This window comes from Leptodactylus fuscus, chromosome 9 (assembly GCF_031893055.1).
Source record: "Leptodactylus fuscus isolate aLepFus1 chromosome 9, aLepFus1.hap2, whole genome shotgun sequence".
Classification (NCBI taxonomy): Eukaryota; Metazoa; Chordata; class Amphibia; order Anura; family Leptodactylidae; genus Leptodactylus; species Leptodactylus fuscus.
In genome coordinates, this window is record NC_134273.1 from 87,000,483 (window position 1) to 87,027,792 (window position 27,310).

Genomic DNA, 27,310 nt, shown 5'->3' on the forward strand with positions numbered 1-27,310 from the left:
GGTCCCCAGCAGTGCAGAGGATTTCAGGAGATGAATGTGTATCCATGTAATTTTTATGAGTAGATGACGTTCCTGCTGTATATGTGTGTATAATGTGCGTGTATATATATGTAATGTATATGTGTATATAATGTATGTGCGTGTATATATATGTATGTAATGTATATGAGTATGTGGTGACGCTCGCCATCTCCGGGGTTAGTCACCGCTATGTCCTATAGTAATGAGTCTGTAAACGCGTCGCTGTGATTAATCCGCTCATTAATTACGTAACCTCGTCTTGTTTTTATGATGTTCTGTGTAATCTTTTGCCGCTCCGTTCTAATGTTTATAAAGTCTAATCCGCGGCCTCTGTGATGCGACATCCCCGCTATCACCGCATCACTCGTCCGCTCTCTACGCCCAGAAGCGGCAGCGGCTTTATTATATGTATTCTGGTTTTCTGTTGATTCGCTGTTCAGCTGATACAGATGAGACCTGCGGAGTTAGAGTGCCACCTACTGGTGATATATAGGAATGACCAGTGTATGGATATATAGGGCTGGAGCGCCACCTACTGGTAATGTATAGGAATGACCGGTCGGTGTATGGATATATAGGGCTGGAGCGCCACCTAGTGTTAGAATGGGAGGTACGCGGTTAATATCTGACTTTTGTAGAACCACAACTCCCAGCATGTCCGCCAGCAGCTTCTTGGTGAACGAGTGGATGAGGATTTGTGAAACTGATAGAAATGAATCCTCCATTGTGTATCGCTGACGTCTTTTGTTTGTCCAATCAGATGTGAGAGGTTGGAGGAGCAGCTCAACGACCTGACCGAGCTCCACCAGAACGAGATCCTCAACCTAAAGCAGGAACTGGCCAGTATGGAGGAGAAGATCGCTTACCAGTCCTACGAGAGGGCGCGAGACATCCAGGTGAGGACACGTCTCCAGCGCTGCTGAGCGAGATTAACCATTGATCGACCTCTGCGGGACACAAGGCAAATCAATAGTTAAAATCAACCCATATCATCACAGAAAGCAGAGACCGAAATGTAATGGTGTAGATCGGGGTCAGCAACCTTCAGCGCTCCGGCTGTTGTGAAACTACAACTCCCAGCATGCTCCATTCACTTCTGTGGAGGCTCCAGGACAGCAGAGCACTGGTGCATGCTGGGAGTTGTAGTCTAGCGACATCTAGAAAGCTGAAGGTTGTTAATAATCTTGGTCAGAGGTGACCTTTCCCCATTACTGCGGCAGTGATGAGCTCGTACAGTCTGTATATACCGTATCTGGGTGTCTGATACACGGCACAGCTGTCACCGCCATCCTCAGCCGCCCGTCGCACCCCCGTTACATCACTTTACATCCATCAATCCCTTCAATGCAAATGACACTAAATTGACTCCCATCCGAATTCTGCGCCCGTCGTCTGATTTGCGTCAGTCCTTAATAACCTTTATGTAAATGAAGCTTACAGAGTAACGAAACGTTCGGTCACCTCTAATAATCCATCGATGCATCACCATGGTCAAGATCTCTGCTTGCTGTCTGTGAATGAGAGCATTCTTGTTAAAGGGGTTTTCTGGGCTTCTCCTTTAAGATAGGTCACCTATTGAAGATTGGCAGGGGTCTGACCCCTGTTTGGTGTGATGTCACCTGTATTGGGTACGTGGCCTGTTCACAGCTCAGTCCTATTCAAGTGAACGGGGCTGAGCTGTGATACCGAGCGCAGTCCTTATACATTGTGGGGCGCTGTGCTGGGTGTTGTGTGATGTGTGTCGGATCCCGCCAGTCTTCCTACGGTTAGGACATCGGTTATTAAGCCTGGATACACCTGCTATGTCGCACTGCTGAGACGTATCTAAACCTCTGTCTCCAGGCTGATACATTTACCTGCACTGATACATTGTAGCAAACTGTCAGACTCAGCAGCCGGATGCAATTGTAACAAATCTTCACCTATTGTGGCTTTTTGTGAGCGATTCTGTAATCGTTTCCTGCACTTGTGCTGACCTGATACGTTTTGTCCTGCAGGAGGCGCTAGAGGCTTGTCAGACCAGGATTTCCAAGATGGAGCTGCAGCAACAGCAGCAGCAGGTGGTCCAGCTGGAGGGCTTGGAGAACGCGACGGCTCGAAACCTTCTGGGCAAACTCATCAACATCCTGCTGGCCCTCATGGCCGTGGTGCTGGTGTTTGTGTCCACCGTGGCAAACTGCGTGGTCCCGTTACTGAAGACCCGCGGCCGGACGTTGGGAACGGTTCTCCTGGTCCTGCTGGCCGCCATCCTCTACAAACACTCGGATTCTTTCTCTGGGTACCTGGAGAGACTGCTGTCACCCCCCAGATAACGGGGCTCTTTTTACCCCCCATGTTTGGGACGTGTCGGTACCGTTTTATATTTAGATACATTGGGAGAGCCCTTCTGGCCTGTGCCTAAGGGGGGTCCTACAGGGATAGCCCCCCAATCGAGGCCATTTTGAGTTGGATAACTGCCAATTCGCACTGCCCAGTCCTCCTCACGCCTTAAAATCCAGGAGGGTCACCATGGGCATTTTGCAACACCCCCAACCCCCAACATGAGTAATGTTTGTAGTGTCTGGGTTGGACTTGGGGGTGGGGGCAGTCGGAGGTGAGAGTGTACTGTTTACATTGTATGAGAGAATTTTGGACACTTCCATGTGTTTTTACTTTTTTGGGGGTGAGGGGTCCCCCTTATGACTGAAGGACAATTGCTGCAATACCTTTCTGCTCTGCTGATCTAGCACCGAGCCCGACCCCCCCCCCCCCCCCCCCTCATAACCCAGGTCTGTGCCTTCAGGGTCTGTGTCCAGGGGCGGCTCTGACTGCAGCAAGGCATGCTGGGAGTTACCTGGACTTCCAATATGGACGCTGAGTTGTGGCAATAAGGCACTCCGACCTGCTTCTGCCATCCCCTGACCCGGGCAACATCAACTCTCCCAAGTGCCTTATTGCATCCGTCTCTCGGGGAGGGGGTGACATTATTTTTGCACCTTGCAACAAAGCTTTGAGGTCAATAGGTGGCAAATGGGGGAGGGGGGGGGGTCCAAACTGCCTTTACACTGAATCCATGGACTTCATTGTCTCCTCTCGGCCCCTTCTACTTGATTAACCCTTTCCTGGCTGGAGCAGTGCCCCACGTCATGCAGACCCCTACAGCTACACATTCCTCCAGGCGGTAGGTGGTCGCGACTCCAGGGGGGGAGTGAGGAGAGGGGCGACTGATGTTTCTGTCAAGGAGCAGATACGAGAAGTTTACGTCGTCGACCCCTTTGCTGCTCAGGATGTCGTCTCTGTAACGTGACATCCGCCTTCCTCGCCCCTTGTACAAACACGTGAGCGCAGTATTTCTGGTTGTTTTTATTTGTCGTTCCTTGAATTCTTCTTTTTTTTACTGTTTTCGGTAGCAGCGAGGTCCTCGTTGTCCAGAGGGGCCGCCCTGCTGGTAGAGAAAGGTGTGACGCCCATTGCCCACTGGTGCTGCTGAGAGTCACCAGGGGGCAGTAGTGGTGTCGGGGGCGGCGCTCGCTCGGTACAGTGTTCCCTTCCTGCCGTGTGTACGGAGGTTTGTTATATCCTGTTTAATATTTTAATTAATATTATTTGGAGTGGGGGAGGGGCTCCTTGAATAAAAGTCATGTTTTTAAACAAACATTTGGTCATTTTGGTAAATTCTGTCTTTTTAATCTGATGCCGAGACACCGATGGATATTGGAGGTGACACAAAGTAAGTGAACCCCGGTGAGTAGTCACTGACAGCAGAGACGCAGGGTAATGGCAGCCAAAAATCTGACCTGGTTGGGATTTGTCATCAACTCTGGGTTGTCCCTGAATTTTCCTGCTGGTCGCCCTGTATATGGAGGCGAGTGTCTGCGGCTTTATACTCTGGTGCAATATATTATCCCCAAAGATAGAAGGTTTCCATTTTTCCACTTTCTGTATCTCATGGCCCAGTATTCGATTTTATACCCTCATCTGCCAAAACTCCTTTCATCCTCTTTATATTTCTCTAAAGCTGTACATGTATACATACGTATAGTCCCCAGACAGTCCCCTTCACCCTCTGGCTCCTATACATATAGTCCCCAGACAGTCCCCTTCACCCTCTGGCTCCTATACGTATAGTCCCGAGTCAGTCCCCTTCACCCTCTGGCTCCTATACGTATAGTCCCCAGACAGTCCCCTTCACCCTCTGGCTCCTATACGTATAGTCCCCAGACAGTCCCCTTCACCCTCTGGCTCCTATACGTATAGTCCCCAGTCAGTCCCCTTCACCCTCTGGCTCCTATACGTATAGTCCCCAGTCAGTCCCCTTCACCCTCTGGCTCCTATACGTATAGTCCCGAGTCAGTCCCCTTCACCCTCTGGCTCCTATACGTATAGTCCCCAGACAGTCCCCTTCACCCTCTGGCTCCTATACGTATAGTCCCCAGTCAGTCCCCTTCACCCTCTGGCTCCTATACGTATAGTCCCCAGACAGTCCCCTTCACCCTCTGGCTCCTATACGTATAGTCCCCAGACAGTCCCCTTCACCCTCTGGCTCCTATACGTATAGTCCCCAGTCAGTCCCCTTCACCCTCTGGCTCCTGTACATATAGTCCCCAGTCAGTCCCCTTCACAGGCTGTAATATGTGTTACTGGCAGCAGATGGCGCCACACACAGGTTGTAATACATGTTACTGGCAGCAGATGGCGCTGCACACAGGCTGCAATACGTGTTGCTGCCAGCGGATGGCACCACACAGGCTGTAATACGTGATATTGCTGGTAGATGGCGCCACACAGGTTGTAATACGTGTTACTGGCAGCAGATGGCGCTGCACACATGCTGTAACCCCATCGCATCTACATACAATACTCACTATGCACAAAACTTGTGTTATAGAACTTCAGAGAGACTGCGGAATCACCTCATACATCACTTCTACAGCATCAAGAGTAAAATCCAAATGGAACAACATCGAGGAGAGCTCCAGGATAACATTACTACAATACTATGAGAAACTGCAGAAATCTCTGATCCTCAATAAGCGAAAGAAACTCCACAGACTGAGACTTGCTGCAGGATTCTACAAGAATACACACAAAGCAAAATATATATCTAACAACAACCGGGACCACTCACACGTGGATTTGGAAACACAGAACTGTGTTATCAATCTCTCCACCTATGAACCCACCAAAGCAGAATTTGGGGGACTCTCCAGGGGACTCTCATTTTGTCCTTCTAAAACCATGGATAAAATTGAACTGTGCAGTGACATGGAGGATTTTTTCAGGAGATTGCGCCTGAGAGAATATTTTCATGACACAGAGGAGACTCAACCTACCCCTTCAGAGATTCCAATCTTAGCAAAAAAGGAGACATCTGATTGGACACCTCCAACTGGACGAAATTTTGATTTGGATAATTACATAGACTGTTTCAGACACATGGTCAAATCCACTATACTGGATACAAATAAAGCACTGCCATCTAACATCAGCGCCCAGGAAAGAAGGGCTATAAAATCTCTGAGAAATAATAACGACATCATCATTAAACCAGCGGACAAGGGTGGCGCTATAGTCATGATGAACACATCAGACTACATACAGGAGGCACACAGACAGCTGAATGACACACACTACTACTCCAAGTTGGATTCAGACCCCACAGTGGAGTACTCCAAAAAACTAAAAAAGGTTATCTCCAGCCTATCTGATGGAGCAATAAGCCTAAGCAGCCTCATACCGGCAAGCCCTAGGACAGGGACTTTTTATATGCTTCCAAAACTGCACAAACCTGGGAACCCAGGGAGACCGATCATCTCATGTGTGGGGACTCTCACTGAACAGATCTCTGGATGGGTGGAGGGCACTCTGAAACCCCTAGTGAAGGATACAGCCAGCTACCTACAGGATACTACAGACCTATTAAATAAACTATCCACTATAGGTCCCCTTCCAGATGGAACCATCCTGGCCACCATGGATGTAGAATCCCTGTACTCCAACATCCCACACCAGGACGGTATAAATGCCTGCCAGTTTTTCATGGAAAAGCGAGGTATGAACGCTGAATCGGTGGTGAAACTGACAAAATTCATCCTCACTCACAATTACTTCTCCTTTGGTGACTGCATCTATTTACAACGGACCGGCACCGCAATGGGGAGCAAAATGGCGCCACAGTACGCTAATCTCTTCATGGCCAAGCTGGAGAGTGACTTCCTCTCCACCTGCACCATTAGGCCTCGGGCCTACTATCGCTTCATTGATGATATCCTAATCATTTGGACCGGGTCTGAGGAACAGCTGAAAACCTTCCATGACCAATTCCACCAGTTCCATTCCACCATCAACCTGACGCTCAATCACTTCTTCTCCGAAATAAACTTCCTGGACGCAGTCATCAAGATACAGGACAACAAAATGGAGACATCGCTGTATCAGAAACCAATTGACCGCCCTACCTACCTAAGATGGGATAGCTTTCATCCTAAACACATAAAGAACTCCATTGTATACAGCCAGGCCATCAGATACCATCACATATGTTCAAACCCTGCAGATAGGGACGAACACCTTGGGGGCCTCAAAAACACATTCTTGAGGCAGGGTTACCATCCAAGAACAGTTGATAACCAAATCACCAGGGCCACCAGAATACCAAGATCGGAGTTATTAAAATACAATACCAAACAGGAGAACACTCGGGTGCCCCTGGTTGTCACATACAACCCCCACCTGGAGACGCTGAGAGGAATCACACGCAAATTACATCCACTACTGCAAAAAGACAACCGTCTAAAATCCATATTTTCTGACCCCCCTCTCCTGTGCTACAGACAACCACCAAACCTCAGGAATATGATTATTAGCAGCTCACTGTCACCTCCAACTAACACAGGAACATTCCCATGTGGACAGAAAAGATGCAAAACCTGCCCGCACATACTGACCACTGACAGGATAGAGATACCAAACTCTAACAGGGAATATAAAATCCCAGGTACGTTCACCTGTAACACACCTAATGTGGTGTATTTGATCATTTGCACCAAATGTTCCACTGAAAATCTGTATGTTGGAGAGACCGGTCAGAAACTCAGAATGAGAATTAATTCACATCGCCATACAATCAAACAACAGAGAACTGATCTTCCCGTGCCAAATCATTTTTGCCAGGAAGATCATAATATCACCAATGACATGAAAATCTTGATCTTAAAAGGGAACTTTAAATCAAGGAAACAGCGACTGATTTATGAGTACAAGGCCATGACCCTATTCCAGACGTTGGACAATGGGATGAACATCTCACGTGGGTTTATGTCTTTTTATACACATCATTAAGACAGCCATTAAGATAAGAACTGGGGGATCTGGCAATTGATTGTTTGTTGTTATAAGTATATAGTAATAAGCCTCTTCCCCCCTCCCTCCTGTAATCCCATCCCTATGTGTCCTGTTGTACATAAATATGCAGCCTCTACAGAGTGTTTTTTAGTTATATCTGAAGAAGAAGCTCAGAGGAAGCTTCGAAACGTCATATTCTGTCATCATTATGAGTTAGCCATTAAAAAAGGTATCACCTACTGAAGACTTGCAAAGTTTTTTGTTTTTTTATATGCTGTAATACGTGATACTACCAGCGGATGGCTCCGCTCACAGGTTGTAATATGTGTTACTTCCAGCAGATGGAGCTGCACACAGGCTGTAATACATGTTACTGGCAGCAGATGGCGCTGCACAAAGGCTGTAATACGCGTTATTGCCAGTGGATGGCGCTACACACAGGCTGTAATACGTGATACTGCCAGCGGATGGCGCCACACAGGTTGGAATATGTGTTACTGCCAGCAGATGGTGCCGCACACAGGCTGTAATACGTGTTATTGCCAGTGGATGGTGCCGCACACAAGCTGTAATACGTGATACTACTAGCAGATGGCGCCACTCACAGGCTGTAATACGTGATACTGCCAGCGGATGGCGCCGCACACAAGCTGTAATACGTGATACTACCAGCGGATGGCGCCGCACAGGCTGTAATACGTGATACTGCCAGCGGATGGCGCCGCACACAAGCTGTAATACGTGATACTACCAGCGGATGGCGCCGCACACAGGTTGTAATACGTGATACTACCAGCGGATGGCGCCACTTCCAGGTTGTAATACGTGATACTACCAGCGGATGGCGCCGCACACACAGATTTATGCTTTCCCTTCATTCCTCCCCTTAGTAGTTCTCAGAAGTCTCTTCAGTTTTTCACTTTTCCTTCCCACGAATAGTAACCGGTTTCCATGGTAATTCGCTTTTCTTACGGATTTTGTCACCTTTCTTCTAGTGTCTGATGTAGATGTAACGAGAGCGATTGAGGAGCGAATATTATTGGAAAGACACTTTGACCTTTCAGGAGTCTGGGAAAGCTGGGTGATAATATAACTCTAGCTAGCCAAATGTAACGTCCATAGGGGGCGACTTTTGGCCTTGGGGATTATTCTAGTGACAGTCCGGTTTGCCCTGTGGGGGGCGCTGACATGATGATGGGCATCCCCTCCGCCCCCGTCTTGCTGCCAGCGGGTGATTTCATCCCTTATCGGCCTTTGCAGCTTCCCCCGGACCTGAGAACACTTATCTACAGGAAACAGCGTCCTCTCCATACACACAACGGGAAACGGTGACCCCTGCGTATCCTCAGAGCGCCCCCCGCTGTCTATACCCCGGCCCGCACCTTTCACCTCTACAACATCTATCAGTGAGATTCTTGTGACCGGCGAGACTCCAGACTGGCCAGTAGATCTGCTCCTGGGAAAGCTGGGTGCCCACCACTATCCCGCCATGAGATGTGTGGCAGCACCCCGCACATGACACTAGTGGGGTAGTATGGAGGACCTTATACTGTGTGCAGAGTCTGGAGAGATGATTCAGCCATCATGAATGAGGTGATGCCATCGTCTTCCCGGAGTCTGGACGGTAAATCCGGCTCCTGGGGTGACCACAATGTTACAGCGGCCGTGACTCATGGGGCCACCAGTGGTCACCGAGCCCCCAGCCACCACACTGCTGTAGGAGTCAGGCTATACACCACAGGCGGCCCCTACCCCACTGCAAACAAGACTGGCTCAGGGCGCCCCTTATCTCCACTGCAGCGGGGCGGGTGAGGGGCTACAAGTGGCGGCTCCTCTTATTCTGTTGTGGAGGGTGTAAATGAGTAACCAGAGGCGCCCCCCCCCCCCACACACCAAAAGTAATGTCTGTCCCTTCACCTATAGAGGTGTAACGTGAAGGGTCTGGGCCCCACCTGCCATCTCAGGCCCCGGGGCTGTACAATGGCCGCAGCCCCTATAGCTGGCTCATATAGACTGACTGCTGTAACATCTGATAAAGGGTTAAATCCAAAAGTAATAAAGTAATACAGGACAATGTTATGAATTGTGTCCCCCCCTGCGGACCCCCAGGTGATAATAGAGCTGTGAGGTACTAGGGGGTCTGTGGGGGGTATCACTGTACTATGTAAGGAGACCCCAATTATCAGCAGCGGAAGAAGGGGTAACCCCCCCCTCCCCATATAGGATGTGGAATAAGCTGCAATAATGAGTCACATCCTCCGGGAAGTGAGATCTGAGGAGACACTGCCGGAAACATGGAGAGAATCTACTAGAGGGGACAGAGATACCCAGGTTATACCGTCTGTACATATATAATTATATACAGTGTATACCCAGGTTATACCGGCTGTACATATATAATTATATACAGTGTATACCCAGGTTATACCGGCTGTACACATATAATTATATACAGTATATACCCAGGTTATACCGGCTGTACATATATAATTATATACAGTGTATACCCAGGTTATACCGGCTGTACATATATAATTATATACAGTGTATACCCAGGTTATACCGGCTGTACATATATAATTATATACAGTATATACCCAGGTTATACCGGCTGTACATATATAATTATATACAGTATATACCCAGGTTATACCGGCTGTACATATATAATTATATACAGTATATACCCAGGTTATACCGGCTGTACATATATAATTATATACAGTATATACCCAGGTTATACCGGCTGTACATATATAGTTATATACAGTATATACCCAGGTTATACCGGCTGTACATATATAATTATATACAGTATATACCCAGGTTATACCGGCTGTACATATATAATTATATACAGTATATACCCAGGTTATACCGGCTGTACATATATAATTATATACAGTATATACCCAGGTTATACCGGCTGTACATATATAATTATATACAGTATATACCCAGGTTATACCGGCTGTACATATATAGTTATATACAGTATATACCCAGGTTATACCGGCTGTACATATAGAATTATATACAGTATATACCCAGGTTATACCGGCCGTACATATATAATTATATACAGGAGATACCCAGGTTATACCGGCCGTACGTATAGAATTATATACAGTATATACCCAGGTTATACCGGCCGTACATATAGAATTATATACAGTTTATACCCAGGTTATACCGGCCGTACATATAGAATTATATACAGGAGATACCCAGGTTATACCGGCTGTACATGTATAATTATATACAGTATATACCCAGGTTATACCGGCCGTACATATATAATTATATACAGTATATACCCAGGTTATACCGGCCGTACATATAGAATTATATACAGTATATACCCAGGTTATACCGGCCGTACATATAGAATTATATACAGTATATACCCAGGTTATACCGGCCGTACATATAGAATTATATACAGTATATACCCAGGTTATACCGGCTGTACATATAGAATTATATACAGTATATACCCAGGTTATACCGGCTGTACATATATAATTATATACAGTATATACCCAGGTTATACCAGCTGTACATATAGAATTATATACAGTATATACCCAGGTTATACCGGCTGTACATATAGAATTATATACAGGAGATACCCAGGTTATACCGGCTGTACATATATAATTATATACAGGAGATACCCAGGTTATACCGGCTGTACATATATAATTATATACAGGAGATACCCATTTTATACCGGCTGTACATATATAATTATATACAGTATATACCCAGGTTATACCGGCTGTACATATATAATTATATACAGGAGATACCCAGGTTATACCGGCTGTACATATATAATTATATACAGGAGATACCCAGGTTATACCGGCTGTACATATATAATTATATACAGTATATACCCAGGTTATACCGGCTGTACATATAGAATTATATACAGGAGATACCCAGGTTATACCGGCTGTACATATATAATTATATACAGGAGATACCCAGGTTATACCGGCTGTACATATATAATTATATACAGTATATTCCCAGGTTATACCGGCTGTACATATATAATTATATACAGTATATACCCAGGTTATACCGGCTGTACATATATAATTATATACAGGAGATACCCAGGTTATACCGGCTGTATATGTGTGTATATATATGTTAAAGTACAACTACTAAAGTCAAAATAAGCACTATGCTCGCCACACTACATGTAATCCAAATAGGAGCAATTGGAATAATAGAACTAGTAAAACATAACCTTTAATAAATCGGTTAAAATACTAAGATAGCATGAATACATAGAAATAAGACAATAAGTCCAACTCAATCACCACATATCTGGACACGGCGGTCCCAAAAGGAAATTAAGCCAATTGGTGACTCACCTCTTTGTGGTGGATGACCTGGAACTACTTTAAAAACAATCCAGGGAAGAAGTCTCCGTCCTGATGAAAGTGTTTGAGACAATAAAGAAAAATGTCCCTAGACTATAAGACAGGGAGGGAGCTGTATACCCCTAAGCCTAACACGGGGTCACCTCCCTAAATGGCCAGTGCCCCGACCGGAACCTTGCCCTGGTATTGGGATGTCCCTATACACGCCCTCCTGGACAAAGATTTGAAAAAATGTGCTATAAAGAGTTAATTACAACTAAAGATGACATACCCGACATGCATGTTTCGTGGTGCATAAGTGGCAGTAACACACACACTCATCAGGGGTAAATAACAAGGTTGCTAATAAACCGCACACATAAACATATGGGCATATGTATATATTAGCCCATCAGGGGAACAGACAGTCACTAAGGCTAGTGACTCAGTCACATTCATACCACACTAATAACAAGTGGTTAGATAGGCAGGACAGAGAAATGAACAAGTGAAACTAAAGTTCAGTCCTCAGAACACTACGGAGTGCCGAACAGTGTACGTCCAAACCCTTCCCCTCGGGAGAGACGCGCCAAATGCGGGCATTTAAAGGAAACAGAAATGCGCATGCGCGGTAAGTAAAACAGTCGCGCATGCCCAGATTTCACTGCCTTCGTACTCTAAATCGGGCGCATGCGCATTACATTGTCTGTGCGCCGCATATCCCGATCATAGAAGCGGAGCCAAACTCAGGTAAATTTTGGCATCTAGGACAGCCTCAATATTCTACCAGCTGGCCAAACATGAAAACAGGCTCATACAACTGACCCATATCAATAAGGGGCAGAAAATATGCCTGAGCGCAAAAAGGGACAATCCCCTATGCATAAAAAGTACAAAAACGCACCATCTGTATTGTTACTAACCAGACAGTACCAATTTCAAAGGAATATTTAAACTGGTTAAAAGATTCAGGAACAGCTACAAGATAGCATACCAAGTGGTCGAATTTATACACATATAGTGCCAAATATTATATGAATGAAGCAAAGCTGAGTTGTTCATTAAGACCCCTATGGTGTGTGGTCTGTAACCTAAAGATCCACTTTGTCTCTGTCTGTGTGACCAATCTATCCCAGTCGCCTTTGCGTGCTGGAAATTTAACGACATCAATGCCCGTGAATCTTAAACCGGTGAAATTTCCTGCATGCACGTCACGGATGTGTCGCGCAATAGGGGTATCTCGTGAATGTCGTATATCACCTAAGTGTTCACCTACACGTCTACGAAATTCCCTGATAGTTTTACCAATGTACTCAAGGCCACATTGACAGATGGCCCTATAGATCACACCTTTAGTACGGCAATTGATGAAATGTTGGATAGTATACTTTGCTCCTGTAACCTGACTCGTAAACTGTTTGCCACAGGCGATATATGGGCAAGCCACACACCCACTACACCTGTAGCAACCTTTTGTCTTGACTGGTAGCCAACTCTGGGGTGCTGATTGACCCACAAAGTGACTACTAACAACACGGTCCCTAATGTTACGCCCTCTCCGATATGTGATCTGTGGTCTAGATCCTACCACTGGAGCAATGTCAGGATCCATCAACAGGATCCCCCAGTGCTTGTTAATAATATCTCTCACTGGCCCAGAGGCTCCATCAAATGTGGCTATGAGCCTTATCAGGCCCTCATCAGGATTTTTTTGCTTCGGAATAAGGAGCTGAGTACGATCACTTTTGAGTGCAAATTGATAAGCTTTCCGTAATCGGAGAGGGCGTAACATTAGGGACCGTGTTGTTAGTAGTCACTTTGTGGGTCAATCAGCACCCCAGAGTTGGCTACCAGTCAAGACAAAAGGTTGCTACAGGTGTAGTGGGTGTGTGGCTTGCCCATATATCGCCTGTGGCAAACAGTTTACGAGTCAGGTTACAGGAGCAAAGTATACTATCCAACATTTCATCAATTGCCGTACTAAAGGTGTGATCTATAGGGCCATCTGTCAATGTGGCCTTGAGTACATTGGTAAAACTATCAGGGAATTTCGTAGACGTGTAGGTGAACACTTAGGTGATATACGACATTCACGAGATACCCCTATTGCGCGACACATCCGTGACGTGCATGCAGGAAATTTCACCGGTTTAAGATTCACGGGCATTGATGTCGTTAAATTTCCAGCACGCAAAGGCGACTGGGATAGATTGGTCACACAGACAGAGACAAAGTGGATCTTTAGGTTACAGACCACACACCATAGGGGTCTTAATGAACAACTCAGCTTTGCTTCATTCATATAATATTTGGCACTATATGTGTATAAATTCGACCACTTGGTATGCTATCTTGTAGCTGTTCCTGAATCTTTTAACCAGTTTAAATATTCCTTTGAAATTGGTACTGTCTGGTTAGTAACAATACAGATGGTGCGTTTTTGTACTTTTTATGCATAGGGGATTGTCCCTTTTTGCGCTCAGGCATATTTTCTGCCCCTTATTGATATGGGTCAGTTGTATGAGCCTGTTTTCATGTTTGGCCAGCTGGTAGAATATTGAGGCTGTCCTAGATGCCAAAATTTACCTGAGTTTGGCTCCGCTTCTATGATCGGGATATGCGGCGCACAGACAATGTAATGCGCATGCGCCCGATTTAGAGTACGAAGGCAGTGAAATCTGGGCATGCGCGACTGTTTTACTTACCGCGCATGCGCATTTCTGTTTCCTTTAAATGCCCGCATTTGGCGCGTCTCTCCCGAGGGGAAGGGTTTGGACGTACACTGTTCGGCACTCCGTAGTGTTCTGAGGACTGAACTTTAGTTTCACTTGTTCATTTCTCTGTCCTGCCTATCTAACCACTTGTTATTAGTGTGGTATGAATGTGACTGAGTCACTAGCCTTAGTGACTGTCTGTTCCCCTGATGGGCTAATATATACATATGCCCATATGTTTATGTGTGCGGTTTATTAGCAACCTTGTTATTTACCCCTGATGAGTGTGTGTGTTACTGCCACTTATGCACCACGAAACATGCATGTCGGGTATGTCATCTTTAGTTGTAATTAACTCTTTATAGCACATTTTTTCAAATCTTTGTCCAGGAGGGCGTGTATAGGGACATCCCAATACCAGGGCAAGGTTCCGGTCGGGGCACTGGCCATTTAGGGAGGTGACCCCGTGTTAGGCTTAGGGGTATACAGCTCCCTCCCTGTCTTATAGTCTAGGGACATTTTTCTTTATTGTCTCAAACACTTTCATCAGGACGGAGACTTCTTCCCTGGATTGTTTTTAAAGTAGTTCCAGGTCATCCACCACAAAGAGGTGAGTCACCAATTGGCTTAATTTCCTTTTGGGACCGCCGTGTCCAGATATGTGGTGATTGAGTTGGACTTATTGTCTTATTTCTATGTATTCATGCTATCTTAGTATTTTAACCGATTTATTAAAGGTTATATATATATGTTACAGCTCAGGTCCAGTGTATATGTCGGGGCTTGTCCCGGGGGTCTTCCATTCTGTTACTAGGCTGGGCTCCCCCGCAGTCCCTGCTTTCCTGTATGTACATTGTACCTATATCCTCTTCCTTCTCCCCCCGTCCCTCTTTGTCTGGTTCCTGTCTCTATATCTGCGTTTCCTTCTGCGTTTCCTTGTTTTCTTACACTTGCTGATCCCTCGGGGGCCCGGGTTATTTACGTCCAGTCTGAGGCTCTCGCTCTATAGAGTTACTTACGCCGGGCACTTATAGCCATGGACACACCGTACTGTATCTATGGGGGGGGGGACACTATGACCCCTCTGTGATGTGGGGAGACCCCAGTGTTATAAATGGCACATAGTAATTGGGGGCATTAGGCACAGAGGCGTCAGGGTACACCTGGGGGGGACAGCTAGAATTGTGGATGGATGGGGGGGGGGGTTGTCTGAGGTATATCTGCTTCTGAGAAAGCTGGGCGATGACAAAAATGTCCACAATGCGGGTCCCATAACTGTCTTACCTATTTCTTATTATCTCGAGCCCTCCCACACCTCACTCCATGTCTTTATGTAACTTGGCAGATTTGTTATTCAGGAGTCTGGGAAAGTTGGGTGTCAGCTCAGGCAGGAGCCTTATATTGGCTTTTATAACCCAACTTTCCCAGAAAACATCATCACAGAATGTAACTTCATAATGAAAGATCTTCTCCACAATCATCCAGTCACTGCCAAGACAAGAAGCAGCCGCTGTCCAGGCCCCAAGTGGGCCCCGAAATCTGCGGCAGGTCCACAATCTGAGCGTTTGAAGAGCGTAATCTTGTCATGTAGTAGGGAGTCTGTGATATGTCACGTGTGTCATGTGTTGTGTGTGAGCGCAGGCAGTGCAGGGAGTTGTGTTTTCACAGTACAGCGAGAGCCAGGGGTTCTGGGGTCAGCTCGGGGGTCTTAGATTACTGAAGACTTACAGTGCTGGGGTCTTGTAGTACCGGGGTCTTACAATAATGGGGTCTTGTAGCACTGGGGTCTTGTAGCACTGGGGTCTTACAATAATGGGGTCTTGTAGCACTGGGGTCTTACAATAATGGGGTCTTGTAGCACTGGGGTCTTACAATAATGGGGTCTTGTAGTACCGGGGTCTTACAATAATGGGGTCTTGTAGCACTGGGGTCTTGTAGCACTGGGGTCTTACAATAATGGGGTCTTGTAGTACCGGGGTCTTACAATAATGGGGTCTTGTAGCACTGGGGTCTTGTAGCACTGGGGTCTTACAATAATGGGGTCTTGTAGCACTGGGGTCTTACAATAATGGGGTCTTGTAGTACCGGGGTCTTACAATAATGGGGTCTTGTAGCACTGGGGTCTTGTAGCACTGGGGTCTTACAATAATGGGGTCTTGTAGCACTGGGGTCTTGTAGCACTGGGGTCTTACAATAATGGGGTCTTGTAGCACTGGGGTCTTGTAGTACTTGAGTCTTACAATAATGGGGTTCTGCAGTACTGGGGTCTTACAATAATGGGGTCCTGCAGTACTGGGGTTCTGCAGTACTGGGGTCTTACAATAATGGGGTCCTGCAGTACCGGGGTCTTACAATAATGGAGTCTTGTAGTACTGGGGTCTTGTAGTTCTGGAGTCTTACAATAATGGGGTCTTGTAGCACTGGGGTCTTACATCTCTGGGGTTTTGCAGATGTGCATAATTTGCAGCATTTCTCACCACTTCTCCAGGAGGGGGCGACTACAATCAGCACTTATGTAAGTTATGTTCTTACCCTATTGAATCGCTGCCGTAGACTAAGCTTTGCCAAACCTACAGATAAGTAACTTCCTTGCCATTAGGGGTTAATCCGTTATTAGGTTGTGGCCCCACATTGTGGAAAAGCTGCTTTTTTTCTATAGTTTTTTACTGTGTTTTTTTGAGCCAAGCCTGGCATTAGTTACTAAAGGAATGGGAATTATCTAGGACGTTCTTATACTTCTCCCTTCTGCTAAATCTGCAACAAAAAAAGCAGCAGCTGCTGTGAGGCCTTAACCTTAGGGGACAATTCACCTTAGTAGTTATTAGCCGTCTTACATGTATAGTAATGGGATGGAGAAACCGTTCCAAATCTCCAGAGAGCTGTGCAAGTTATTACTGTGACTGTGGTACCACAGATGGCCTCTGGGGGCGCTGTATACCAGTCTGTCTCATTGATACAAAACTGTAAAGGACGAGATTATAATTACTGGAAATTAATCTACAAAACCTGAGATTACACATTAATAACACCTCATTAGCAGACATCACAATATCCTGCGGGTAAATATCCTGATACAACGGAGGAACCGCAGATACTGAGATCAAGTTTTCATTCAAGACCAAAAGCTTTAGGAATTCCTCATCTCAGACCGGACGGGAAGTCTCCAAACAACAGGAATTGGCGTTTCTCAGTCAGCAAGTTAACGCTACAGGCTTCCTTCCTGCTGTATCCGAGGGTCTTATAGAGTCACAAAATTCTTTCATCATTACCCGGCCCCGTCCAAATCGCCGAACCTGACACATTGTAGGGTGAAACAATGAGGGGAACTCTGCAGAGAAAATGTCTCCAAAACATTAGAGAAAGTGTCACCTAAAGTGCCCCAAGTGACAGCGACTGAGAAGTACTGCCATCCTGCCACCTATAGGCAAGAATACTACACTGCTATAATACTGCCCCCTATGTGCAAGAATATAACTACTATAATACTACTCCTATGTACAAGAATATAACTACTATAATACTACCTCCTATGTACAAGAATATAACTACTATAATACTGCTCCTATGTACAAGAATATAACTACTATAATACTGCTCCTATGTACAAGAATATAACTACTATAATACTGCTCCTATGTACAAGAATATAACTACTATAATACTGCTCCTATGTACAAGAATATAACTACTATAATACTGCTCCTATGTACAAGAATATAACTACTATAATACTGCTCCTATGTACAAGAATATAACTACTATAATACTGCTCCTATGTACAAGAATATAACTACTATAATACTGCTCCTATGTACAAGAATATAACTACTATAATACTACTCCTATGTACAAGAATATAACTACTATAATACTACCTCCTATGTACAAGAATATAACTACTATAATACTACTCCTATGTACAAGAATATAACTACTATAATACTACTCCTATGTACAAGAATATAACTACTATAATACTGCTCCTATGTACAAGAATATAACTACTATAATACTACTCCTATATACAAGAATATAACTACTATAATACTACCTCCTATGTACAAGAATATAACTACTATAATACTACTCCTATGTACAAGAATATAACTACTATAATACTACTCCTATGTACAAGAATATACCTACTATAATACTGCCCCCTATGTGCAAGAATATAACTACTATAATACTACTCCTATGTACAAGAATATAACTACTATAATACTGCTCCTATGTACAAGAATATAACTACTATAATACTGCTCCTATGTACAAGAATATAACTACTATAATACTACTCCTATGTACAAGAATATAACTACTATAATACTACCTCCTATGTACAAGAATATAACTACTATAATACTACCTCCTATGTACAAGAATATACCTACTATAATACTGCTCCCATGTACAAGAATATAACTACTATAATACTGCTCCTATGTACAAGAATATAACTACTATAATACTGCTCCTATGTACAAGAATATAACTACTATAATACTACCTCCTATGTACAAGAATATAACTACTATAATACTACTCCTATGTACAAGAATATAACTATTATAATACTACTTCTATGTACAAGAATATAACTACTATAATACTACACCTATGTACAAGAATATAACTACTATAATACTGCTCCCATGTACAAGAATATAACTACTATAATACTGCTCCTATGTACAAGAATATAACTACTATAATACTGCTCCTACGTACAAGAATATAACTACTATAATACTACCTCCTATGTACAAGAATATAACTACTATAATACTGCTCCTATGTACAAGAATATACCTACTATAATACTGCTCCTATGTACAAGCATATAACTACTATAATACTACTCCTATGTACAAGCATATAACTACTATAATACTACTCCTATGTACAAGAATATAACTACTATAATACTGCTCCTATGTACAAGAATATAACTACTATAATACTGCTCCTATGTACAAGAATATAACTACTATAATACTACTCCTATGTACAAGAATATAACTACTATAACACTACTCCTATGTACAAGAATATAACTACTATAATACTGTCTCCTATGTACAATAATATAACTACTATAATACTACCTCCTATGTACAAGTATATAACTACTATAATACTACTCCTATGTACAAGAATATAACTACTATAATACTGTTCCTATGTACAAGAATATAACTACTATAATACTACCTCCTATGTACAAGAATATAACTACTATAATACTACTGCTATGTACAAGAATATAACTACTATAATACTACCTCCTATGTACAAGAATATAACTACTATAATACTACTGCTATGTACAAGAATATAACTACTATAATACTACTCCTATGTACAAGAATATAACTACTATAATACTACTCCTATGTACAAGAATATAACTACTATAATACTACTCCTATGTACAAGAATATAACTACTATAATACTGCTCCTATGTACAGGAATATAACTACTATAATACTACTCCTATGTACAAGAATATAACTACTATAATACTACTCCTATGTACAAGAATATAACTACTATAATACTGCTCCTATGTACAAGAATATAACTACTATAATCTGCTCCTATGTACAAGAATATAACTACTATAATACTACCTCCAATGTACAAGAATATAACTACTATAATACTACCACTATGTACAAGAATATAACTACTATAATACTACTCCTATGTACAAGAATATAACTACTATAATACTACCTCCTATGTACAAGAATATAACTACTATAATACTACTCCTATGTACAAGAATATAACAACTATATTATTATAGTCCTATATTTATACATTGATCAGTAGGGGGCGGTATGATGACTTGCTTGTGCCCGGGTAGACTGGCAGGTTCTGGCACCGCCACATACACTTATCATACATTTGCGCTGCTGCAGTTTCCTGCACTTGGCTCCCGGCGGTTGGTGACACGTACAGGCGATGTGCGTTGCGCTCTGACACATTCCCTCGTGTTAACACCTTCAGATTTGATAAACAATCTTATTTTGGGGCTGTTGTGCTCGTCTCCAGGTGTAGCACCTTCACAGCTGTGGCGCCCCCTCCCCATACATGTCTCAGATTGGTTTATGGGCTCTGGGTCTTCGGGTTGCCCTGTTGCAGTTGTGGCCATATTGGCAGTCACCCAGCTTTCCCACAGACATATCCAGTATTTAGAATAATGTAACAAGTAGTCACCAATGAATTGAGGATTTCAGTTTTGTAGGCTTTGTCCCCCCAAATTCCTGTGCAGGGGTCTTCCTCAGTGTTAGACCCCCCCCCCCCCCCCCTTTACTCGAGTAATGGCGGCTGATTGAATGTGCAGATAATTTTAGTTAATTTATTTTTATCTCAGGGCCAAGGCCGGGACAGGGACGTGCGGAGCGGGTGTCAGATCTCCAGTAACTCGCAGATCATTACATAGCACCAAAAGTATTTCGGCTCCCCCCGCTTATGGGGAATTGTTTCTATAGTCTACATTACACAAATCCCAATTACACCAGGATTCCTGTCTTACTAAGAACACTGATCAGCCTGAGCTGCCTGGTTCATGAACAGAATTCCAGAACAGCAGTGAAGACTGTCACAAAGGCAGAAAAATGGAATTGTGAAGAGGGAGCGGAAAACCTATGTAATAGTCCAAGTGTATCTGCCAGTATGGGGACACAATTCACAATGGGAACCCCCCAGATACCGAACTGAAGATTTGGACAAGACCCAGGGTTGACCCAATGATCCAATGCTGCAGGGTATATACTGTATGACTCTCACTAAAATTGTTCTTACTGACAAATTTATTTGCAACGTCTCCAGGCACAAGAAGGAATTTTCTTATTTTTAACCATTAGTGGGACGTCTTGTGACATGCCCGCCATATAATGAGATCATACATAGAGTCCTGCCAGACATGTAGCCGGGCACGCGGACGGGCATTGATTCATGGCTATGACTGCTACATTGTAACGTGCTAATGCCCAGCACCCTGTACGGTGCACAGTCCCTCCTAGTGGAGGAAATTTTTAGAACCCTATACTAGAACATATGGAACCTCATAGACGGCCGCCGATCTAGCATCGATTACTGATGGCAGGGTCACTACATGCCCCCACAATTCCATACACTGGGGTTCACTTTTTTTTTGCATGTTCCAACAATTGCACTTGTTCATCCAGATCTACATGGTTCAAGGACAGAACTGTAGACTGTATGGTGAATCAGAAGAGAAGCAAGGGGAGCAGATTTACCAGGGAGTGTTTGGCCCCCTTCCACTAAGGGCCCCGCCTCAAGTGTTTGGACTTACTCACTAGAGTACCAGAAGATCCTCCGGTGGGCTCGGACTCTAACACAATAATGGTCCAGCAGAAGACGTCCAAATGTGAAGGGTACCATTGTCTATTTCCTAGGGGACATTGGAGAGTGGGCCCCAGAATCATCTTATATGGGGGGCCCCAAGGAGCCTCAGTCCGACACTGCCCAATTCTGCAGTTGCAGTTGGTCACCCATCTCATATATAAGTCCCTCCCCTGCTCTAAGGTAAGTACGCCCACGTGACGGCCCCCGCGCACCCTGGGAGCTCAGAGAGAGATTCTATAGAGAGCAGATGATTTTCTTGATGGATTTTCCTCTTTTCTATATCATTTCTTTCAGATTTTTTTGGCTTCTTTGACTCTTTTCTGGGACACGGAGGAGGTTACACGACAGACAGACTTTCCAGAATGATATTTCGCCATCCTGATATTGTGCTGTAACTGGGTGAAAAGCCCTGAATTAGGACCAAAGGAGAACACGGCTCAACATCTAGGACGGCTATGCTGGGACTTGTAGTTCTACATCTCAGGGGCACAGCTATACCAGACCAGCAATCTAGATGGCACATAGCACTGCAGCCAATAGATCACCTACATGCCACTATGCTGGGACTTGTAGTGCTATAGCCATTAGACATAGGACAATAACAAACTGCTATGCTGGTGCTTGTAGTTCTACAGCTAACATACAAGTCTCTGCTGCACTTAAAAGTGGCTGTGCTGGGACTTGTAGTTCTACAGACACTATACATTAACCCCTGACAACCCAGTATGCTGAGACTTGTATTTCTACACCACTAGATATAGAGCACACTGACAAAAAACTATTCTATAGTTCTACAGCCAATAGACACATAGCGGATGGACAAGTCACTACGCTGGGACTTGTAGTTCTACAAGAAGCAGGAGAGCAGCTGTCAGCTTACCCTGCCTGAGATGAAGAGCATTTAATGGCTCCTTCCATATTATGCCTGGTACAATTAGAATCTGCCCGGTAGACAATGCACAGTGCCCACCCAGTGCCAGCCACTCCCTGCCCAAACTGCTCCACAGCCAAGGATAACACTGGTGATAGAGACCCTGGAAGATTCACCCCCTCCCCAGTCACCCCCTCCCCAAGTCACCCCCTCCCCAGTCACCCCCTCCCCAAGTCACCCCCTCCCCAATTCACCCCCTCCTCTGCATTACTCATTAGTCTGACTTATTTAGAGGGTGACAAAGTTTATTTTTGTAACATTTGCAAACAAAAAGAAAAAGTAAATTCCAGCCTGTAATCATTCTCACATGACAGAAGTGGGGAGCACAGAGGCTGGGGGAGAGGAGGGAGAGACTGCAGGAGAGGGCAGAGACAGTCCACAAAGTTAGAGAGAACAATTGAGAGAGTGGGGCAGAGAGGAGAACTTGTACAGGAGGAGTGGAGAGAGAGAGGGGGAGGGTCACAGGCTCAGGAGAGGTGGGGGGCTGAGAGACTGAGCATCAGTGATCAGGAGCAGGGAGAGAGCGCAGAGACAGCTCCAGACTCCTGCCATGCCTGCCAGTGCCAGCTGAGCTTGCCCACTGCCCACATGGCTCGTGCCCTTTGCATTGCGCTCAGCCTGATCGTCCTGCTGCTGCTCCCGGCTTCTGGGCTGGAGCTGGTCGGCAGGTTCCTGAGCACTCAGCCCACCAACAACTTCGCCGTGGACGGTGCAGGACACCGGGTCTACCTGGCTGCTGTCAACCACCTGTACCAGCTGAGCGCGGAGCTACGGCTGGAGCTGGAGGAGCAGACCGGACCGGTGCAGGACTCCCCGCTGTGCCATGCCCCTCAAATCCCGGAGTCCTACTGCGAGTTCCCCAAGACCTGGAGCCCCAACTATAACAAGATCCTGGAGCTGGACCCGGAGCAGGGGCTCCTCCTGGCTTGTGGCTCCATTCACCAGGGACTTTGTGAGTTACGCGTCCTGGGTAACATTACGCGGCGCGCAGTGCCATTCCCCCCGCGCAATGTGGTGCCCAGCATGCTGAATGTGGCTGCCAACCACGCCAATGCCTCCACTGTGGGGCTGCTACTGAAGAGCCAAGAAGGGGACACCCGGCTCCTGGTAGGGGCCACCTACACCGGCTACGGCAGCCAGTTCTTCTCCTGGAACACTAGTGTGGCCGATTTGCGATTTGAGAATAGCCCTGAGATCTCTATCCGGGCGCTAAACATCAGCCACCCCTCCAAACTCTTCACCTTTGACATTAGCCCCTCGGATGATAATATCTTCAAGGTCAAGCAGGGGAGCAAGGTGCAGAACCGCATGGTGTTTGTGCGGGCGTTCCAGCAGGGCGGATTTGGTTACCTGGCCATGAATGTAGATCCCACCTCCACGGAGAAGGAGAACCTGCCCAGCAGTGTCCTAGCGCGGATCTGCCTCAAGCCCGACCCCAGGGGGGAGCCCAGGAAGCTGACGGAGTCTTACATCCAGCTCCGGCTGCGCTGTGAGGGGCCCCCGGGGGTGCTGTATGGCCGACTACTGTCAGTGTACGCGGAGCCAGGGCGGGTAGTCGGGGTGTTCGAGGGCAAGAGGGAGGCTGCGCTCTGTGCATTCAGCCTGCAGGAAGTGGGGAGTAAGATCCGCGGGGCCAGGAGGGGCTGCTTCGAGAGTCGGGACAATGGAGAGGCTTCAGTGCTGTCCAGTGTGGTGCAAGGAAGTGGCCCCAGCTGTGAGTGGAGGAACAACATCAAGGTAAAGGTAATGCACCAAATACTGTTCTAAGTCCTGTATGTGTAAGTGGTGAGTGCTGAGGATGTGAGAGCTGAACATTGCATGTCTCCAAGTAGTGTGTGTAATGGGCACCCGAATTCTTGAGTTTTAAAGGGTTAATGAACAACTTGGCCATATCTAGTCTCCCTTTCCTAATTCTATACTGAAGTCATGACTGATCCAGAATGAATGGGCTCTAAAGCCCTCTGGTACTGCCTGGAGATTTCTGTAAGGTCTCTATAGCCATTACAATCAGAATCTTTCAGTAGTGCAGCCTCAGACTTTGGGCCTATAATCTTATTAGTGAACCAGAAAGCAGTATCGGACTGAGATTCCTTGGGACCACCAGAGAAAGTGATTCTGGGGCTCGTCCTCCAAAAATCTGTAGGAAATAGACTATAGAGGCCATCAGATTTGGGCGCCTTTTGCTGGACCATTGTTGTGTTAGAGCCTGGGCCCCCGGGGGACAATCTGGGACTCTGGTGGGCCAGTCTGACACTGATAGATAGGATGGACGGACCCCCGTAGTGACTGCTAACACGAAAGGAATGGATCAGGTGATGCATACTGGCCAATCGGATTTGTTGAAAACTTTGTACCTCTTACTGGTGGTATAATAACCTCAAATAGATTGTATGAAGGCAATGGGATCAATGAGGATCGGGTGGGATCAATAAGATTCGGTGGGATCAGTGGATCTCCGGCAGTTTTTTGGTCTGCTTTGACTTACTGTCCTTTGATCTCAGTATCCGTCAGAGCTGCACACACAATAGGATTGCACTTTATGGGGTGGCCCCATGTGTCAGGACACGGCAGAGTCTCCGGGGGTTGTTTCCTGGACCAGCGGCCACTACAGGAAACGTTCGCCACCCTTGACAGAGCTGGAATTGACGCTTGTTGTCTCCAAGATGTTCTGCAGCTGCATCCTGGACATACAGGAAAGGCAATGTGGGGATTATTTTTCTATGACTAGCGATGCTGTATCAGACCTAAACTACATGGGTGACTTCTGACGGAGCGATCACGCCATGGTCAGCGCACCGCCCCCTAGAAAGGCGAATAAATTACACTTCTGATTACTCTTATATACTTTGTGCTTCAATTCCCCATTTTCAAGATCTCTGCTTGTTGTCAGTGAATGGGAACATTTTATTTACAACTGGAAACTCCTCAGCGCTAAGGCCCAGTTCACATCTGTGCTCGGGACCTCCCAAACAGAATACCGAATGCATTAAAAAGTGGTGAAAGCACATGGACCGCAGAGACTATAATGGGGTCCGTGTGTTCTCTGCATGGTGTCCTCACGAGTCACGCAGAGAGAACACGGACCCCATTATAGTCTGTGCGGTCCGGGTGCTTTCACTGCTCACCGCTTTTTAATGCGTTCGGTATTCCATCTGGGGACTCCCCAAACTGAATACTGAACGCAGATGTGAATCGGGCCTAATACATCTCCCAGCTGAGGGTTTGTTACAGTTGTATCTAGTCTACATTATTCTATGTGAACTAAACACACCAGAAGCCAAATATTCCTTCTATCCTAAGAACTGCTACAATGTATCAGTGCAGGTATAATGTATCAGTCAGGAGATCGGGCTGTTTACATGGGATTGGCTAGACTGGATACAATTGTAACAAACCCTCAGCTGGGAGAAGTATTAGGGAGGTTCATTTATGTTTAAATCTGTATTGGGGTCTCCGCTGTTCTGGATAGAATAACGGATCACTATAATAGTGGACACATACAGAGCCTGATGGACCCCACTGACTGTAATGGGGTCTGTTGGGTTGTTTGTACTGCCGGACACTTGTGCGTACTGGACTTTCTTAATTTCGCTGACAGTCTCTGACACAGATGTGGACGTAGCCTTGGGGTTCACTGACAGTAAGCAGAGATCTTAAAGGTGGAGAGGAACTGAAACTTAAAGTATATTAGAAAAATGCAAAACCTACAAAACCGTGAAGCCGCGTCCAGTGAGGAGACCCATAAACGGCTTGAATTTAGAATTTGGCGCTGCTGATCCCTATTTATCCCGGCCCATCGTATGGTAATAAATAAAGTGTAATAAAGGCGATTAATCACGGGTGACACCAAAGGGGCGAATACGCTATAAAGAAATCGCCTTATAGCCTGGGGCCTGTTGCTTTAAGAGTGACCAGACCTTAAAGATGCGAAATTCCCCTGGAATCTGCTGAGGTCACTCCTCCATAATTGTTAGACATATGTTCTCTGGTTCCCACACACGGCACCTTCACAAACTGAGGACTGACCCTTTGCTGAGGATGACCCCTGTGTAGTATAGGGGCATGCTCAATGTGACTGACCTTATGTAGTTTATTTATAGCCTGGCTGGGAGAGTGGTCAGGGATCATCTGCCGGCCATACTGGCACTTGTAGTTCCACGACCTCCAGGTCTCCTCTTTGTATTGGTTTTTGGTTGTGTATGGCGGGATCTAGGGGCTAGTAATATCAGGGAGGCATGAGGATACAAAGTTCCCTGGGATAGGCAGAATATTATGGCGCCGCTCCTCCCCCATCCAAGTTCTTGCAATGGCGGCCACAATGAAAAATCAGCACAAACTAGCAAAGTGTGAACTTGGCTGTACAAATAGGAAATATTTACCCAAATTATGTTACTTTGTATCCAGTCAGCAGGAAACCCAAGAGCTAATGATGTCACCCTGCATGTACGGTTTCTGCGGCAAACAGGTTGCGGTTGTCAAATCAGCCATAGACTAACTGGAACGGATCGTGTTTTATTGCTTGTTCTAGTAAAAAGGAAGCAAAGTGGTGGATTTTATGGA

General features: G+C 45.4%; 2 protein-coding genes across 7 annotated transcripts in view; both read left to right on the top strand.

Annotated features, from left to right (window-relative positions):
- TMCC1 (transmembrane and coiled-coil domain family 1) overlaps positions 1 to 3,256 on the top strand; it is a 59,146-nt gene extending 55,890 nt beyond the window's left edge. For all 4 annotated transcript variants that reach the window (XM_075286650.1, XM_075286653.1, XM_075286651.1 and 1 more), the window contains 2 exons: positions 782 to 917; positions 2,019 to 3,256. In XM_075286650.1, the coding sequence (XP_075142751.1) occupies positions 782 to 917; positions 2,019 to 2,333 (451 nt within the window). In that variant the 3' untranslated portion in view covers positions 2,334 to 3,256. The remainder of the gene's footprint in view (positions 1 to 781; positions 918 to 2,018) is intronic.
- Positions 3,257 to 23,270: 20,014 nt separating this feature from the next.
- The window catches only part of PLXND1 (plexin D1), a 73,045-nt gene continuing 69,005 nt past the window's right edge, over positions 23,271 to 27,310 (top strand). For 2 of the 3 annotated variants that reach the window (XM_075287290.1, XM_075287291.1), the window contains exon 1: positions 23,271 to 24,493. In XM_075287290.1, the coding sequence (XP_075143391.1) occupies positions 23,339 to 24,493 (1,155 nt within the window). In that variant the 5' untranslated portion in view covers positions 23,271 to 23,338. The remainder of the gene's footprint in view (positions 24,494 to 27,310) is intronic. The other variant, XM_075287292.1, reaches the window with a different exon arrangement.